Source organism: Pelobates fuscus, chromosome 4 (assembly GCF_036172605.1).
Source record: "Pelobates fuscus isolate aPelFus1 chromosome 4, aPelFus1.pri, whole genome shotgun sequence".
Lineage (NCBI taxonomy): Eukaryota > Metazoa > Chordata > Amphibia > Anura > Pelobatidae > Pelobates > Pelobates fuscus.
Genome location: NC_086320.1, coordinates 343,658,240 through 343,675,287, shown reverse-complemented (window position 1 = coordinate 343,675,287; position 17,048 = coordinate 343,658,240). Strand labels below are relative to the sequence as shown.

Below are 17,048 nucleotides of genomic sequence, written 5' to 3'. Positions count from 1 at the left end.
AACATCGCGCGGGTTCGCGACCGCGAACACGCTATGTTCGCCGGTGAAAGGTTCCCGGCGAACTGTTCGGGACATCACTAATGCTAAATAATTATAGAAATATTTCCACTTCTGCAGGTTTCCAGGAGAAGATTATGGATGGTCTAATCCGTCATTTATCCCCGTAACGAGCAATGTCTGCTTTAGTGAATGTGATTAATTAAAATAAAAAGTATCAATATTTCATTGATTTAAATCATTCATAAAATGTTCTTCTCTTGGTTTAATACCTAAAATATAAATGGGCACACACACACACACATATCTAGAACAGGCGAATAAATGAAAATAAATTAAAAAAATATGTTTTGCTAAAAAGCAGTTTAGCCTATACTAAAATTATATAGTATTTATGTAATGTGGTATTGGTTAATTCATATGTTTTCAGAGACTGCCCGGTTTATTTGCTAAAATGATGATTCAATTGGGAATTTCAAATTTAAGATGAAAATTGCCGACCTGTAAACATTATCTAAGTCAGCTATGCTTTCAGTACGATTACTCGGACATTAAGGTTCCAATTCACTTTGAATTTGCTTTGAATTCTCCATTGGTAAATAACGCTATTGGCTTCAGTTAGATCTGTAAAACTTTGGTATCACTTTTTCAATTTATTTAGAGATTCCCCATGACCAAAAATATCTGTTCCTCTAATCCTAATTAATAATAACTGTGAAAAAAAGCAACAAAAAAAAGCAAAGCAGATTAAAACTAGTTTGGCCACCTTGCTTAGCCTTATAAAAAAAAAAAAAAAAACACATTATGATTATTTGTTATCTTATCATAAACAAGTAGATTAAGGATTCAAACTATGTTTCTATTAATATTGGGTATAATGAGATTTAGCCTTACCTGCTCATTATCACAGTTGTATCCATCTAGTTTATGTACATTTGAAGGACACTACAAGAAAGAATGAATGTAAATTTAGGCTAACTTCTAAGATAAAGAATATAAAGGAGGTCATGTTAATGAGCGGACAGCATTATTAAATCTTTCCTAAGGGTATATAACTGTGAGTAGCCCACTACACAAAGACTGGTTTTGGTGGATCCACCACTGCCGATCATCCCACCCATCGTTTCCTATCTTCAGGGATGAGGAGATAAAGGTAAGAGGTCTGGGTTCATCTGAGGTTTAGTGAACTTGCTGGAAAACTTGGGGATGGAAACCAGAAGCCACAGGTATCCTGCATTACAGTTACCCAAACCCCAAACTAGAGAAATGTGGGTTCCTAAGGTACATACTTGATGTCCATTAGTTATACATTTGCTTATAACCATTATCTTCCCAATCACATTGGATATATGTTGTTTTAGGTAAAGGATTAGATAACAAAAAGGGTTAGATAACCAAAACTTTCAGTCAATACAATAAGACGGCTAACCCTGGCTACATATATGTGTGTGGAGTGCATGAATCTGCTCTCCAGTGAGAAAAAACATGGTATTCTCTAATGTTAATACCACTAGACAAACCCTTCTTTCACCCATTTGACTGTAACAACCGCAATCAAGTTTTGACAAACAAAAGGCAGCGACTAGGGCAGAATATTAAGAAACAGTTTTACCATTTTGACTCTGTGAAAACAGATTTGATTGACTTCCTAAACCTAGGCTGGAGCAGAGTCCACTCAGTACATGAACTCCTTCATAACACATTCAAGTTTTGTAAGGCAAAATAGCTGCATCTATTATCTACTAAACTACGATTTACAGTGAGATGATCAACATATGTTTAACTTTTGTTTAGATCCTCTCTACTGCCTACTTATAGCAGTGAATTTCTGTTAATGTCTAGGGCACCTTTGCAAGTCTCTCATTGAAGCACGGAGTCTCTCTGATGGGTTAATTGTGTCTTCAACAGAAGATGACAAATTCTGAATCCCCCTCTATAGTAAGGGCATGTAAGTTGGCATTGTAAATACATACGAAACAAAATGAAACAAAAACAATAATATATTTAGGGTTTCCAAAAAATTCCATCTACTCAAATTAAAATGTTTTAGAGAAGGATGTAGAATCCCAAGAAGACAAAGTATATTGGTGTAATACGGTCAGGTTACCTGGCTGGAATTTCCTGTACAGTTTTCTGGAATATCACAGTCATTCACAGCTTCTCGACAAACAATTTCATTTGGACTGAACTTTAAAAGAAATAAACACAATATATTGATATAACCACACAGCACAAGCTGATCACTATCAAGGAAATAGAATTGTTTTATGTATGGAAAATATTAGACCTGAGCATTTAAAAGTACTCCTATTGTCCTCCCTGATGCAGAATATTGATCTCAGTTAATCCAATGCTTCTCCATAGGAAAGCACTGGGAGGCTTGTTAGTGCGCATGCACGTCAAATTGTCACACTGAACCAATCAAATGCTCTTTAGGACAGGGAAGCGCCTCTAGTGGCTGTCATCAGATGATTGTAATATTTTTGTAACAGCAACGAAGCTCTCGACATATCGGGCTGGCGTGAAAATAAGTAGTGTCTCAAAATTTCCAATTGAATTTATTATTTCGGTCTATGGCAAATTAAATATGCAATGCATATGGAGGGTTTTTGTTAAAGTAAACCTGGCGTGATAGTGGGTTCAGTAAGAGAGAGGGAAATTGGCGGAGGTGTGAGCTGGAAGTCTCCCAGCCCCCCCCCGTCATACAGGCCTATAATGGCACGGGGAGGGACATCTTTGACATCTTTTGTCCTCAGCTGTATATATATTCAAAATTTGCTATATATATGTATGTATTGGGCCTGGCCCCCTTATATGTGTAGAGGTTGTAACCCCCTGAGTGGCTCTGCGTGTAGATGTGCCCTGCATACAGTTTATTCAGATAGTGGCAGGCGGTAGGTTTTACCATTTAGAATGGAAAACAGCTTCTGCTTAGCGCATAGAAACTCTTATTAAAGTCCACAGGAGAGATTAGAACTTCTAACATCTGCTAGTTACCAGTCATTGTATGCTGCTTTGTTTACCTGACAGCTCGAGCAACACAGCCCATCACTGCATTTAGATCCTTCGGTTAACAGACATTTTTTGCAACAGGCACCTCCTTCCAATGCACATTCCTAAGGAATGTCGAAGAAAAAAAACTAATTATTTAGAAATAGGAGATTTTACACTACAAGTTACAGGCCGGTGCTTTGTACATTTATGTTAATACATCTAAGCTGACAAGGTAATTGTTCATTTAAACCTGGACGGATATATGTTATGGAAATAGAGCTAGGATTGTAGATTTATAGCTGAAATGTGCACAATGGTCAGTAAGTAGAACCTCGAGTGATGAGGCATGGATGTGAAATAAATTTACAAACGTGTTTTTAACCGTGTTTTCAGGAAATAAAGGTGCCAAGTGGCAGAGGACAGTCTGCAACACCTTCTCATTTCATCATTCCATAGCACTCATGGTGGGAGAGCTCTGCAATTACTAACTTTCTGCTGGTCTGAGCTAAATGGAATAATAAAATCTGTGCCTCTAACAACCAAGATCTCTCAATTTCTGTTATCCACTAAAAACGACTTTCCCGGCACCCACAACATCCCTGGCAACTACTGTGGATTGGCTAAGGGTCACAGTGAAATGTAGTCAGTAAATGCCCCCAGCACAATTCAGCATGTACCAAGAACTTTACATACCAGTTTTACACTGCCAAGGCAGCAACAGAATAGGAACATTTTCTTTTGCCAAAGAACTAAAATCTAACATCTAATGGCACTTTAAATATTTTTAACCTGGTGTAAATGTGCAAGTAAGAATTAGAAAGAGATGTATGTGTCTTGCCGGCTTCAATGTTACGTTTATAGTAAGTTTGATAAAGAACTATATGTATAAAAGTGTAATAACAATGCTGCTTTTAGACAGGTTAACACAACAGAAAAAACTGTTTAATCATTAGTAAAATTTAACAACTTACACAAATATAATGTATACCCATACCTCAAAGGTGCCACAGTCACATTCCTCACCAATTTCAATAAAGCCATTTCCACACTCTGGGGGGTCTAAAAGCTAAACAAAAAACACTTGGAAATAAGTAGTGAAAGCATATAAGTCTATAGCAATAGGTTATCACTTCTATCATAGAAAAGAATCTGGATTACTATACTATCACTCAAAACTTTTCCTGAAAGAGTGTGATATTTCAAGCATCACAGGAATCTGTCTACTGCTGGGAGTGCCATCAAGTACCATCCAACACACGAAAAGGTGAGAAGTACAGGTATCAGACAATGACATGGGACACAGAGGAAGCTGAGACATATCTTAGAGGTTGAGAGGTTGATAGATGCAGAAGGGGCACAAGATACTTGGGAGAGAGACAATGGACTCGGGGAGACATGACAGGTTTGCATACAAAGGGGAGGCAGAGAGACAGATGAGATAGAGCGAGCTACCAGAGAGCTGAGAGGCGATGGGAGACTGAGAGAACAAAAAAAAAGGTAGGTTGATAATGGGTAGAGGTTCAGAGACAATGAACGAGGCAAAATGATAGAGCAGAGGATGAAACATACTGGGAGGTAAGAGAGGCTGATAGACACACAGAGTAAGGCTGACATTGGGAGGAGGCTGGGAGACCAAAGAGGAGGCAGAAAAATCTAGAAACTGTTAGACAAAATATTATAGATGTGGAAGGGTACCAAGAGATATCTGTGATAATTATATTTCACAGCAAGGTGATATAACGTCAACCAGGTCAGCTAGTAAACCCTGTAAGCCTTTTATTGGACACAAAGGCATCTTTAAAACGTGAATACCTTAAGGGGCTTATTGAAGAGACAGGATCCACCTCCACTATTCAGAAACTCATGGTATTCTTCAATACTACACACAGAGAACTTGCTGGGTAGATAATAGCTGTAAGCATAAAAAGCAAATGAAAACAATGTTTAGGTTAGTGGTAGATTTTTAAAAAATGCAGAAAAATAAATAAAATAAATTAAATCAACAGAGCACAAACCATTTCAATTTTATAATAGATGTCCTAACAGTCTATTACCTGGGAAGTGAAGGAATGCAGTGTCAAAATAGAATTTACAAATGATCTTTTTTGGCAAAATGTTTCTATTTATTTTTTAAATTATCCACAATTATTTTTTTAGTAAAATAATAAGAAAAAAAAGAAAGCCTTGTGGTTTTTATATAATTTTTTTAAATTATGAAATTTTTATTTACTAATACTCAATATAAAGTATCTCAAATAGTGATGTCGCGAACATAAAATTTTCCGTTCGCGAATGGCGAACGCGAACTTCCGCAAATGTTCGCGAACGGGCGAACCGGGCGGACCGCCATAGACTTCAATAGGCAGGCGAATTTTAAAACCCACAGGGACTCTTTCTGGCCACAATAGTGATGGAAAAGTTGTTTCAAGGGGACTAACACCTGGACTGTGGCATGCCGGAGGGGGATCCATGGCAAAACTCCCATGGAAAATTACATAGTTGATGCAGAGTCTGGTTTTAATCCATAAAGGGCATAAATCACCTAACATTCCTAAATTGTTTGGAATAACGTGCTTTAAAACATCAGGTATGATGTTGTATCGATCAGGTAGTGTAAGGGTTACGCCCGCTTCACAGTGACAGACCAAACTCCCCGTTTAACGCACCGCAAACAACCACAAACATTTGCACAACCGCAAACTCCCCATTTGCACAAGGTTGGATACCAAGCTAGCCATGTCCCGTTCCTTGTCCTCACTGATGTCATTGAAGGTCTATCTTCCTCCACCCAGCCACGTACAACACCAAGGGTCCCCGAAAGGTGACAACAAGCCCCCTGTATTTTTTTTTTTTAAATGTACACTACTGTTACACCAGATATGAGTTGCACTGGTGTGACACTGTGCCCTGGCAGGCCCTGAAACGCACACGTGTGAAGGAAACTGACTGCTATTATATTACAGTCAAAAAAGTTTTTTTTTTTTTTTTTAAATGCAAGCTATTGTGACACCAGATATGAGTGGTGGCACTGGGCAAGTGGGCACAGTATACGCTGTGAGCCTGACACACACGTTGGCAGGCAGGCAACTGCAATTAGATTACACAGGAAAAAAAATGATGTTCTAGCCCTAAAAAGGGCTTTTTGGGGTGCTGTCCTTACAGCAGAGATCAGATGAGTCCTTCAGGACTGTAGTGGACACTGAATACACTAGCCTAGCTATCGATTTCCCTATTAAATCAGCAGCAGCTACATTGTCCCTCCTCTCACTAAGAATGCAGCTTCCGGGGGGCAGGGCCTAGCTGTCATGGAGGAAAGACGCACTTTGTGTGAGCTCCCTCAATATCTCACTTTAAGCAGCTATCAACAAGCGAATTTCACCCCAGAAGGGGATGACCTAGCAATGTTGCTCCTACCTGACCGACCCGACATGCTTAATAGCGGTCAGCAACTCGACAGTCTTACTTACCTCCACGTGGCAATTGTGGCCTGGTGCTCACCGGGCGGGAGAGGCGGCCGATCTCCTGATCCTGGGATGCCCAGGAGCAGCTACTTCCCGGCAGGAGCTCCGTTACCCGCCCCCTCGGACCGGTGGGGGTTATCCCGGTCCACCCCTGAGAGGCTGTCTGGAGCTAATGGACGCACAGAGCACAGCCGCCCAGGCTGACATACTCATCTGCGACTCTCCCAATATGGCGGCAGCCACGTGTCCTCCTGGTACCAGCAAAGCATGGCAGGATATTGAGTCTAAGCTGGACAGGACAGGCTCCACCACAGCTAAGCGAAGCAGTCCCCATTAAAATCCACCAACGCAAAAGGCGTCGAAGACGAGACTGGAGGCACAAACAAAAATGCAGAGCCTGCCCCACGTCAAGCACTCACCTCCACCTTAAGCCACCACAATCCCGCACCAAACGTGAAGCACCACCGGGACAAATCCAACCACCCGACAAAACAAGCTTCCACCACCTCAAGCCGCGAACCCGGCACTCAGCCAGAGACTTGCCTTTGTTGTTCCAGGTATCAGGGACTCCCAGGGTCTGCACCTGGCGTCCAGAAGGGATCGGATGAGCACAAGCAGTAAACAGCAGCCTGTCAAGCATGTCCCACTATAGCCGACCCTCCACACCATGCCTTTGATCACATGGACTGCTCTCTGCACATTAACTAATCGTAAAGTAGCAAACGTTTAAACATGTCATTATTTCCAGGAGGTGGGAGGCTCTGGGAGGGAGGGTCTGCTGCTGATTGGCTGGAATGTGTCTGCTGACTGTGAGGTACAGGGTCAAAGTTTATTCAATGATGACGAATAGGGGGCGGACCGAACATCGCATATGTTCGCCGTCCGTGGTGAACGCGAACGTGAACGAGAACTATTTACCGGCGAACTATTCGGGACATCTCTAGTCAGGATAGATGCCTCTGGAATGGGAGGTACGGGTTGAGATGGTACGCATACCAGTGTCTCAGGGGCCAAATAAGCATTTCTGGACAAAAGTGTCTGATGGGCCTGGGCAATCTGGTCCATACGGTGATCCTGTTCTTAAAATCTTGCCTCATAGGAGGCCATTTGCTGTCCTAAACCTGCAGGGCCCATGGTCCTATCATAATGTCATGATGTAATACCCCAACACGCAGAGTTTAGGATAGCAAGGGACAAGACTAGGATATAACTTATTACCTGGACTTAGAATGGCCAGACTAAACGTCAGACAGAGATAAAGCGTAATCAGAAACGAGACGAGGTCATGGTAACAGAGACTACGAAAACGAGAACAAGCCAGAGTCAGGTAGATGGTAATCAGTCACACGGGCAAACAAGACAGGAAAGGGTTAAAGATAAATTCAGAGTCAAGAACAAAGCCATGGTCAATACCAAAATAAACAAAATAGATCAAGGAACGCACCAAAGGGTACTGACACAGAAACCACGATAGGACAAAGTGGATAGGGCTAGGGAAGTTTAAATATCCTTTAACATTTGATTGGCCCACGTCATGCCTACGCCCCAAAACATTTGTGTGTGGGGGTGCTGGAATGACGTGGGCCAATGGGAACCTGAATCAACTTTTGGCTCCCACTGCCCCTTTAAGAGCGAGCTCGTGACTCGAGCCATGCTCCTAGTGCCAGGCGGGCCACGTGACCGATCACTGCGGTCAGTGCACGCGGCTAAGTCAGAAGAGGAGATCAAGCCGCATGCAGCTCGTGTGGAGGCAGGAGTGATTCAGCCACGCGCGTCTCAAGCTTAGGAGCCAGGTTGGTCGCAGGATAAGGTAAATACAGCCACAACCACTTATCCCAATCACACACCTTTCCTAACGTCCTATCCCATTAAAAGCATATTACCGCGTATTTAATAAAACAGATAGACCCCCTACTTCATCCAGGTTACCGATTTATGGTTCGATATTCTGAGCCCTCTCTGAATTACTGTACACGACTATTCGATATTCCCACAAATTTTATATAGCATTTTATGTTTGTTTGAGACCACCTTAAAAATATTGGATATCGCTAAAAATCATGATCACTATATACTTTCTCTACAAACCTCTAAAACGAACAAAACTACTCATCCATCCGCTATACCACTTTATCCCACCTAGAACTAGTGCCCAGTTAAAATACTTGACTCTTACTTACCCACACTCAGTCATGCCACACACATTTCACCACTACTCTCACTGAATCCCTCTGACTACGGCTAAATTCATCTTCTACATCAGAACACTACTCCTAAGATTGGGTTGTATCCATGTCTCGGGTCTTTCATTTAGAATAGGGGCAGCTTCGGTCTCCTTCAACACTGACACTCCAGTGCATATTATTAAAAGATTGGGCAGATGGAAATCCTCAGTCTACAACCGATATATTCCTCATCCCGAGAAAGAAATGAGGAAAGCTTTTAAAAGTTTGGCTTTGTAAATTTGATGCAATAAGTGTGTTTTTCTTTAATACCTTTTCACCCTCTTTGCATGAACCCAATTTACATATATTACTAACATGTTTCTGAACATATATATTATATTATTCACTCACTCACTCACTCTCTGGGCCGGCCTAAGACATCATGCTGCCTAGGTCCAACGATAAATGACTATGGGGGATAATGTATAATAAACACAGGTTACTGGCTATGGGAGGGATAATGTATAATAAACACAGGTTACTGGCTATGGGAGGATAATGTATAATAAGCACAGGTTACTGGCTATGGGGGGGTAATGTATAATAAACACAGGTTACTGGCTATGGGGGATAATGTATAATAAACACAGGTTACTGGCTATGGGAGGGGTAATGTATAATAAACACAGGTTACTGACTATGGGAGGATAATGTATAATAAACACAGGTTACTGGCTATGGGGGGAATAATGTATAATAAGCACAGGTTACTGGCTATGGGAGGGATAATGTATAATAAACACAGGTTACTGGCTATGGGAGGGATAATGTATAATAAGCACAGGTTACTGGCTATGGGGGGATAATGTATAATAAACACAGGTTACTGGCTATGGGAGGATAATGTATAATAAACACAGGTTACTGGCTATGGGAGGATAATGTATAATAAACACAGGTTACTGGCTATGGGAGGATAATGTATAATAAACACAGGTTACTGGCTATGGGGGGGGATAATGTATAATAAACACAGGTTACTGGCTATGGGAGGGATAATGTATAATAAACACAGGTTACTGGCTATGGGAGGATAATGTATAATAAACACAGGTTACTGGCTATGGGGGGATAATGTATAATAAACACAGGTTACTGGCTATGGGGGGATAATTTATAATAAACACAGGTTACTGGTTATGGGGGATAATGTATAATAAACACAGGTTACTGGCTATGGAGGATAATGTATAATAAACACAAACACAAAAAAAGTAAAATAAAATAAAAAAAAATAATAATACAAAAAAAAAAATGCAGCTTCAGAATTAATCTAAATTGTATGCTGTCTAGGAGGTGGGAGGGTCTGCTGCTGATTGGCTGGAATGTGTCTGCTGACTGTGAGGTACAGGGTCAAAGTTTACTCAATGGTGACGAATAGGGGTCGGTCCGAACATCGCATATGTTCGCCAGGAACTATTCGCCAGCGAACCGTTCGGGACATCACTAATCTCAAATATAAACACACATACAAACAAACATATACACACATACTTAAAGTCCTGCAAGTTGCCAGGTAGGGCCTCAATGGATCGGGTTTGTTTTCCTGACACTATAGTGATCCTTTAAATTGAGATCTGGGAGATTTGGAGGCCAACACGACACCTTGAATTTTTTGTCATGTTCCTCAAACCATTCCTGAACAATTTATGCAGTATGGCAAGGTGTATTACCCTACTGAAAGAGGCCAATGTTATCAGGGAACACCATTACCATGAAGGGGTGTACGTGGTCTGCCAAAATCTTTAGGTAAGTGGTATGTGTGAAAGTAACATCTACATGAATGCCTGGACCAAAGATTTCCCAGCAGAACATTGCCCAGAGCATAACACTGCCTCCGACAGCCTGCCTTCTTCCCATAATGCATCCTGCTGCCATCTCTTCTATTCGTAAATGATGCACACTCACCCAGCCATCCACCTGATCTAACAGAAAACGTGATTCATCAGAACAGGCAACCTTCTTCCATTGCTCTATGGTCCAGTTCCAACACTCATTTCCCTATTGAAGGCACTTTTAACATTTGACAGGGGTCACCATGGGCACTCCGGTCTTCAGCTACACAGTCCCATACACAGCAAACTGTGATACACTGTGTTCTGACACACTTCTATCATGACCAGTATTACACTTTCCAGCAATCTGAGCTTCATTAGCTCTTCTGTGTAACTGAACCATTAGCTCTTCTGTGTAACTCCTCACGTGCATCCATGAGCCTTGGGCACCCAGGCCCCCCGACGCCTGTTCACCATTTGTCCTTCATTGCACTATTTTTGGTACCACTGCATACCAGGAACACACCACAAAACTTGCCGTTTTAAGAGATACTCTGACCCAGTCGTCTAGCCATCACTATTTAACCCTTGTCAAAGACACTCAGATCTTTCCACTTGCCCATTTTTCCAACTTCTAACACATTATATTCAAGAAAAGATCGTTCGCTTACTGCCTCATATATCCCACCCTTTGACAGGTGCCATTTTAACAATACAATCAATGTTATTCAATTCACCTGTCAATGGTTTCAATGTTGTGGCAATGATGAGATCACATGAAGATTACTTTTTTGTAATACTGTATTTGTTTCACACATTGTCCCTTTTTGAAAGCAGGTTGCCTATTTATTAGGGAACAATCATGAAAATAACTTTTGCTTTATTGTAGAATTAATTATTATGTGATATTTTGCAAAGCTATAATGGCCGCAGTACTTTAAGAAATATTGCATTTCTGTTACTCCCTCTTCCAGTCTGTCTTGATAATATAAGGGGAAATAAATCGAAGAATAAGAGTCATTGACCCTCTATCCACCTCAAATCAAAGCATACTGCTCCATGTGGTAGTTAGACCGGTCGATCGTTGCTTGTAGAATTTTCATGAGAGGCTGAAAGGAGATCAATTAACCAGCACAAAAAATCCCAATATATCCCATCCCACCTCCTCACAAAAGAGAGAATTTCGGGCACTTCAAAATGAAGTTAAAAGTTTAGGTCAAACTCAATATAGCTGAATTAGAGAAATTTTTGGAGTCAATTTTATTTTTTGTTTGGCTATTTTAACCTTCAATTTTAAATTCACCTTGAATTCCTGGCAATTCTTATTTTAGTGAATAACCATTAAGGTGGTTATGGTGATTACAACTTTGCAATACCTATGTTGTACATCTCATATACTAATTTATGCTTCAATATATCTTTTTTTTTCACTGTAATCATGTTAGCAGATACAGTATGTATGCATTCCGGCCTTTCATCTTTTATGTTCCTAAACAACGTTTCAATTGCTGGCTAATGCTAGCTTTTAAACATTTATTAAGGTACACTTAAAGGCCTAATGTGATGACAAAATATATGACACTCATGTAAATGGTCACCATGCTAAACCAGCAAGAGAAAATCTTTGAACACAAATGTGAAATTAGGACTCCATTAAACATCAATGAAGATGCAAATAAGGAGTTAGTGAATCACAATGTTTATAAGTGGTAACTAATAACTACAAAATATCTATAATTACCATTCGTGGTAAAGAACCAATTCAATTTACTCTGAATTGTGCATGCCAAGAAATATCTCTATCAATAGAACATAATGAACAGCCCTCACCTCTCCCCCACAAATTAAACTGAACATTAATCTCTGCGTAATAAAGTGACCGTAGCGCAGGATATTGAAACTAGCAGGAGTCATTGAGAAGCTTGCCCTTTAAATATATTTTGCTATCTCTTGATTTTAAAGAAAATAAAACCATTTTCTTTGATCATGAAACTCGGAACCTTTCCAAAGAGAATCTCTTTCTAATAACAAGATAAACTCTTTATAAAGCAATGAGGAATTTGTTAGTGCTTAATAAATAAAATGATATTAAATACTAAAAGGGTACCCAAACTCCCAGACCACTTAAGCTTTAGTGTTTACGACGCAAGGAAACGAAAGAGAAAATTCAGGGTGAATTTCAAATTTAAAGGTAGCCACTATAGTGCCGTATACCTGTCCCCTTAACCCTGCAATGTAAATCACAACTATGACACAATTATATGTGTGCCTGTAAACGTGGTGGATATGGTAACCCTACCTTAGTGACTGTCTACCAGAAAACCACTGGAAGCACTTCCTGCTGTTTCATAGAGTTTAATTCCGTGAAACGACACTGGACGTCCTCACGCATTGCATGAGGACGTCCAGAGTCTTCAAAATCCCCATAGGAAGGCTTTAAGGCAATGCTCCCTATGGGGAAAGGACTAATGAGTACGTGGTGCATGCACATTTAGGTTCCTTCTCGCGACAAAGTTGGAGGAGGAGGAGGAGGAGGAGACGGAGGCAGCGCCAAGGGATCTCAGTGCTGGAATAAGGTAAGTAACAAAAAAAATAATATTTTTTTTAACATTTTCATCGCTGTGGCAGGAGGGGTTGGTTTGGGGCAGCAATGGATTCCTAACAGTATAGGCCAAAGTAGCCCAACTAAAAGCATAGCTAATAGTTTGTAGTTTTGGCTACTTTGACCTTAAATTTAAAATTAATTTAGCATTCCCTTTGAATTCTGACTTTGATGAATAATCCCCTAAAGTTGCAGTATCTCTGCTGTACCAAACGAAAAATAAAAAAATGTGAACATAAAATTGTGGGTTTTTGTCCTAATCTCTAGTGTTATGAATAATATCAGGTTTATTTACTACAAAGTAAAAAAAGGTAAGGTTTTCATTCCATTCAGCGAATCTGGCCTGAAATTCGAGATTCACTTTGTATTTTCACTTTACGTTTCAAATAAGTATTAAGGTATTAAGGGGGAGAGGGATCACTTGGAAAAGAAAGGTTAATAAAAGCACATTTAGTCTTTTACTTCATAGTAAATACCACAGTCACACTTCAATTGTTTTAACGCTAGGCCACAGTTAGGAGCAATTCAGTGTGTGCCAGGGTTGTTAAGTAAAGTAAGAATTTTTGTGAATTAAAAGTAAATTTAAGATCATATTAGCTTAACTAAAAAAATCTTCAAATCATATGTTTCCAGTTAGATTGTGTTTGCATTAAATGTAAAAATTAATTTTACTTTTAATTCCAAACAATTCTCACTATAGTAAATAGCAGGATTATTCACTAATGTGAGAATTGCCGGGAATTGAAAGTGAATTTGAAGATTTAGACCAAAATAGCCGATTTCGAAAAATTCTCCAAGTCAATTCTTTGTTCAGTTTGACTATGTTGTTCTTAAATTTGAAATTCCTGTTGATTTCACTTCAATTCTCGCTTTCATTAAGAACCCTGTTGGTGTTTGTGTATGTCTCTCTAGTGAGAACAAGTAATTATATTTATTTATTTAACTATTTATGTGTTTTACAATTTAGAAAATATTAAAATGTATTTACAAATACACAATATGATAATACAATTATACCAGAAAACTCTAGGGAAGAACGAAAGAAGAGATGGGGATTAATGAAAAAACGTGTGTTTCGGGGGACAGCAAGTTTGAGCTAACTGCCCTTTTAAGGAAAGCATATGAGAGTATGGGTTCTGCATTACGACATGAGCCAAACGCATTGTATTTTTTTTTTTTTTTAAATAAACTCACCTCTAGTACTACCAGTTAAGTGTATCTGCAGCGTAAGCTCCTATATTTTCAGCCTGTGTATATTATAATTTGGCTCCACCTGCTGGATTATTGCAAGATGTACAATCACTAAGGATATCACCAGTGTTCTATTATATTAATGTAAGTAGACTTACATAATATAATGCATGGTTTCCAAAGACCTACAAAGGTTTCCCTGAAGAAATTACCATCTGTAATGCCAATTCTATATAGATTTATGCCAGACTGTCTACTCAAATTCTACATGTTACACATGAAAGTGCATTCAAATATCTGTATAGGACACGTCGATAACTAGTAATGACCATACTCCTCATAATTATATTTCTTTAAAGGGCTACTCCAGCCACCATGAGCACTTCTGCTTTTAGATCATGGTCATGGTGGCAGGAGTCTGTATGTGCAGAGTTTCTGCTTAATATGCTGCACATACTGAGATATTTGCGCTTTTGAGCTGGTGGCTTGTTGCACATACGGCACATGTGACTGCCTGGAACTCATAAACAACCTCAAATACAATTTTTTTGTGTGTTTCACTATCATGTTCTGGATTGAAGATTGTGTGCATCACTCGGGAACTGGCTGAGGATGTTCAGCCAATCCTTGGTCTCCTTTTCATTCTAATGGTGGAATTACTTTGCACATGCATGATATCCAATGCCCATCTGGTTAATAATGTCTCATGAAATTAATACAAAGAAGGTGACTCACTCATATGCAACAGAGCCACTGCCTGTTACGAGGTTTTATTTTCTGAATCTATATCCTGTTAAATTGAACCCTAGCATTGTGTCCCCACGGCAAACTGGACAAATGAGGCTTACATTGTTCACTGAATACTGGGGTATCTTTCTGTTATGAGATTTATATTTCATATTATTCACTATCGAAGTTAGCAGCAGAGTTAAAAGCAACAGACATGAAGTCTAGAACAAGAAGATGATATAAACACAACCTGAGAGGACACAAATGTAAATTATTCCAATCTTCATGTTTTTTTCCAATGACAGCCAAGAAACGATCTACAAAAAAATATTGAATATACAGTCGGGTGTATGCGACACATATTGCTCTTACCCGATATCTCCCATGATGCATCCAGCCCACATGTCATCACATTTGCAATTACCTAACACAGGAATATGACATATTAATCCTCTAAAACAAAAACAATGTGTTCCATAGTTATAAAACAACACGAATCTATATAACTATACTACAGAATAGTTCATATGATAAAAAAAATATAAAAAAACATGTGATCATGATAATTGTTTATAACAGATACACCAGCAGACCTGTACATCGAAAGATTCAACTTTAATTATTTTAGCTGGAGAGCTTACAAATCTGCATTTAAAGGGAATACAGTCAAAGAAACATCTATTCCTTATCATTGACAACAAGATATATGATATCATGGCATACTACTAGGTGGGAGTATAAAGAATAATGTTTTCCATTCTATTCCCCAGGTCAGTAAAAAGGGGCCGGCAATTTATTTTGTGTTGATGCTAATTCTTTTGGTTTTTCAATTTTCGTCCATCAAGCTGTGATTGCTAGTGGGAAAACCTACCGGCCCCTGAGTTACATGTACACCATAAACTAGCAGTCAGCACCGGCTTCTAATATCTGAGGGTCCAATGACCCTGGTCACATGCACCAACAAGGCCAGAAGAACTTTAAAAAAAAATCAGAACATATCTCTCAGGTTTATTACAATGCTTTAATTAATGCCACCTCATACATCGAAGTTACAGTTTTATTTTAGCTTTTGTCAAGTCTAAAAAATTATAGTATGAGGTGGGACTAGGTAAAAAAATAGTAATATACTAGAAAGAAGAGTGTTGGGTGTTCTTTTATTTCTGAGTGGATTACAATTGTTATATCAACAAATTGCTTCTGTAGTTTATGGGCTAAAGAAATATCATGAAATCCCGGCAGGGTTGACTCAGCCCATCATCCTTCCGAGGTAGATAAAGTGAGTACCATTAAATTGGGTAATAGTAACAACCCCCGGATGTTGGGCTAAGGTAACATCCCCAGGACGTACTTGAAAACAGAGTAATCTGAATGTACCTTTCCTGGTTAAATACTTTGTTTTTATTATTACTATCTTATGCCATTATATGCTCAGTTAAGGGCTATCTGAATTTTATGGGGATTGCAACTCAACCATGGTTGCCAGAGCTACCTACTGGTTCTGAATTGTCACTGGGAAGATTTATGGATATTCACTACATACCGCTCAAAAACTTCTTGTCTGAGAAAATGCCTAAATTATGACCCAAGGATTGCGCCAATGTGATCGCCATGACATCCGCCTTCCCAAACTGAATAATAAAATAAAACACAAAGTTAGTTTGCACATGACCGACTAACTCTAAAGTCTAACTCTAAAGACTGACTCTAAAGTCTAACTCTAAAAACTAGCTCTTAAAAAAGATCTACCATGCATTTACATACTATCTGCTAATGTTTACTCTATTACACTATTGCATTTTCTTCTTTCTTTTTATATGTATATGGAAACAAACCGCCCTAAGTCCATACATAGGGGTAGTTTTAACATATTGTAAGCACTGCACTCGCACTTTGATGTTTTAAAGTGGTGGTATATCACCTAAACATTGCTGTATTTTGTTTTTATAACACGTTAGTGGGTTTTCTTTGGGAGTTCCCACAGAGTGCCACATCTGCTGATCTTTTATTGAACCACTTAAACTAACAATAAGCGCCACCATATACACACTTATTCTACATAAATATAAACACAGAT

General features: G+C 39.3%; 1 protein-coding gene across 7 annotated transcripts in view; it reads right to left on the bottom strand.

The window, feature by feature from the left end:
* The window catches only part of ADAM22 (ADAM metallopeptidase domain 22), a 225,538-nt gene that overhangs the window by 35,002 nt on the left and 173,488 nt on the right, over nt 1-17,048 (bottom strand). For all 7 annotated transcript variants that reach the window (XM_063452487.1, XM_063452488.1, XM_063452489.1 and 4 more), the window contains exons 13-19: nt 16,515-16,602; nt 15,347-15,398; nt 4,804-4,903; nt 3,986-4,057; nt 3,021-3,113; nt 2,105-2,185; nt 892-942 (exon numbers count right to left, since the gene is read on the bottom strand). In XM_063452487.1, coding sequence (XP_063308557.1) covers nt 892-942; nt 2,105-2,185; nt 3,021-3,113; nt 3,986-4,057; nt 4,804-4,903; nt 15,347-15,398; nt 16,515-16,602 — 537 coding nt within the window. The remainder of the gene's footprint in view (nt 1-891; nt 943-2,104; nt 2,186-3,020; nt 3,114-3,985; nt 4,058-4,803; nt 4,904-15,346; nt 15,399-16,514; nt 16,603-17,048) is intronic.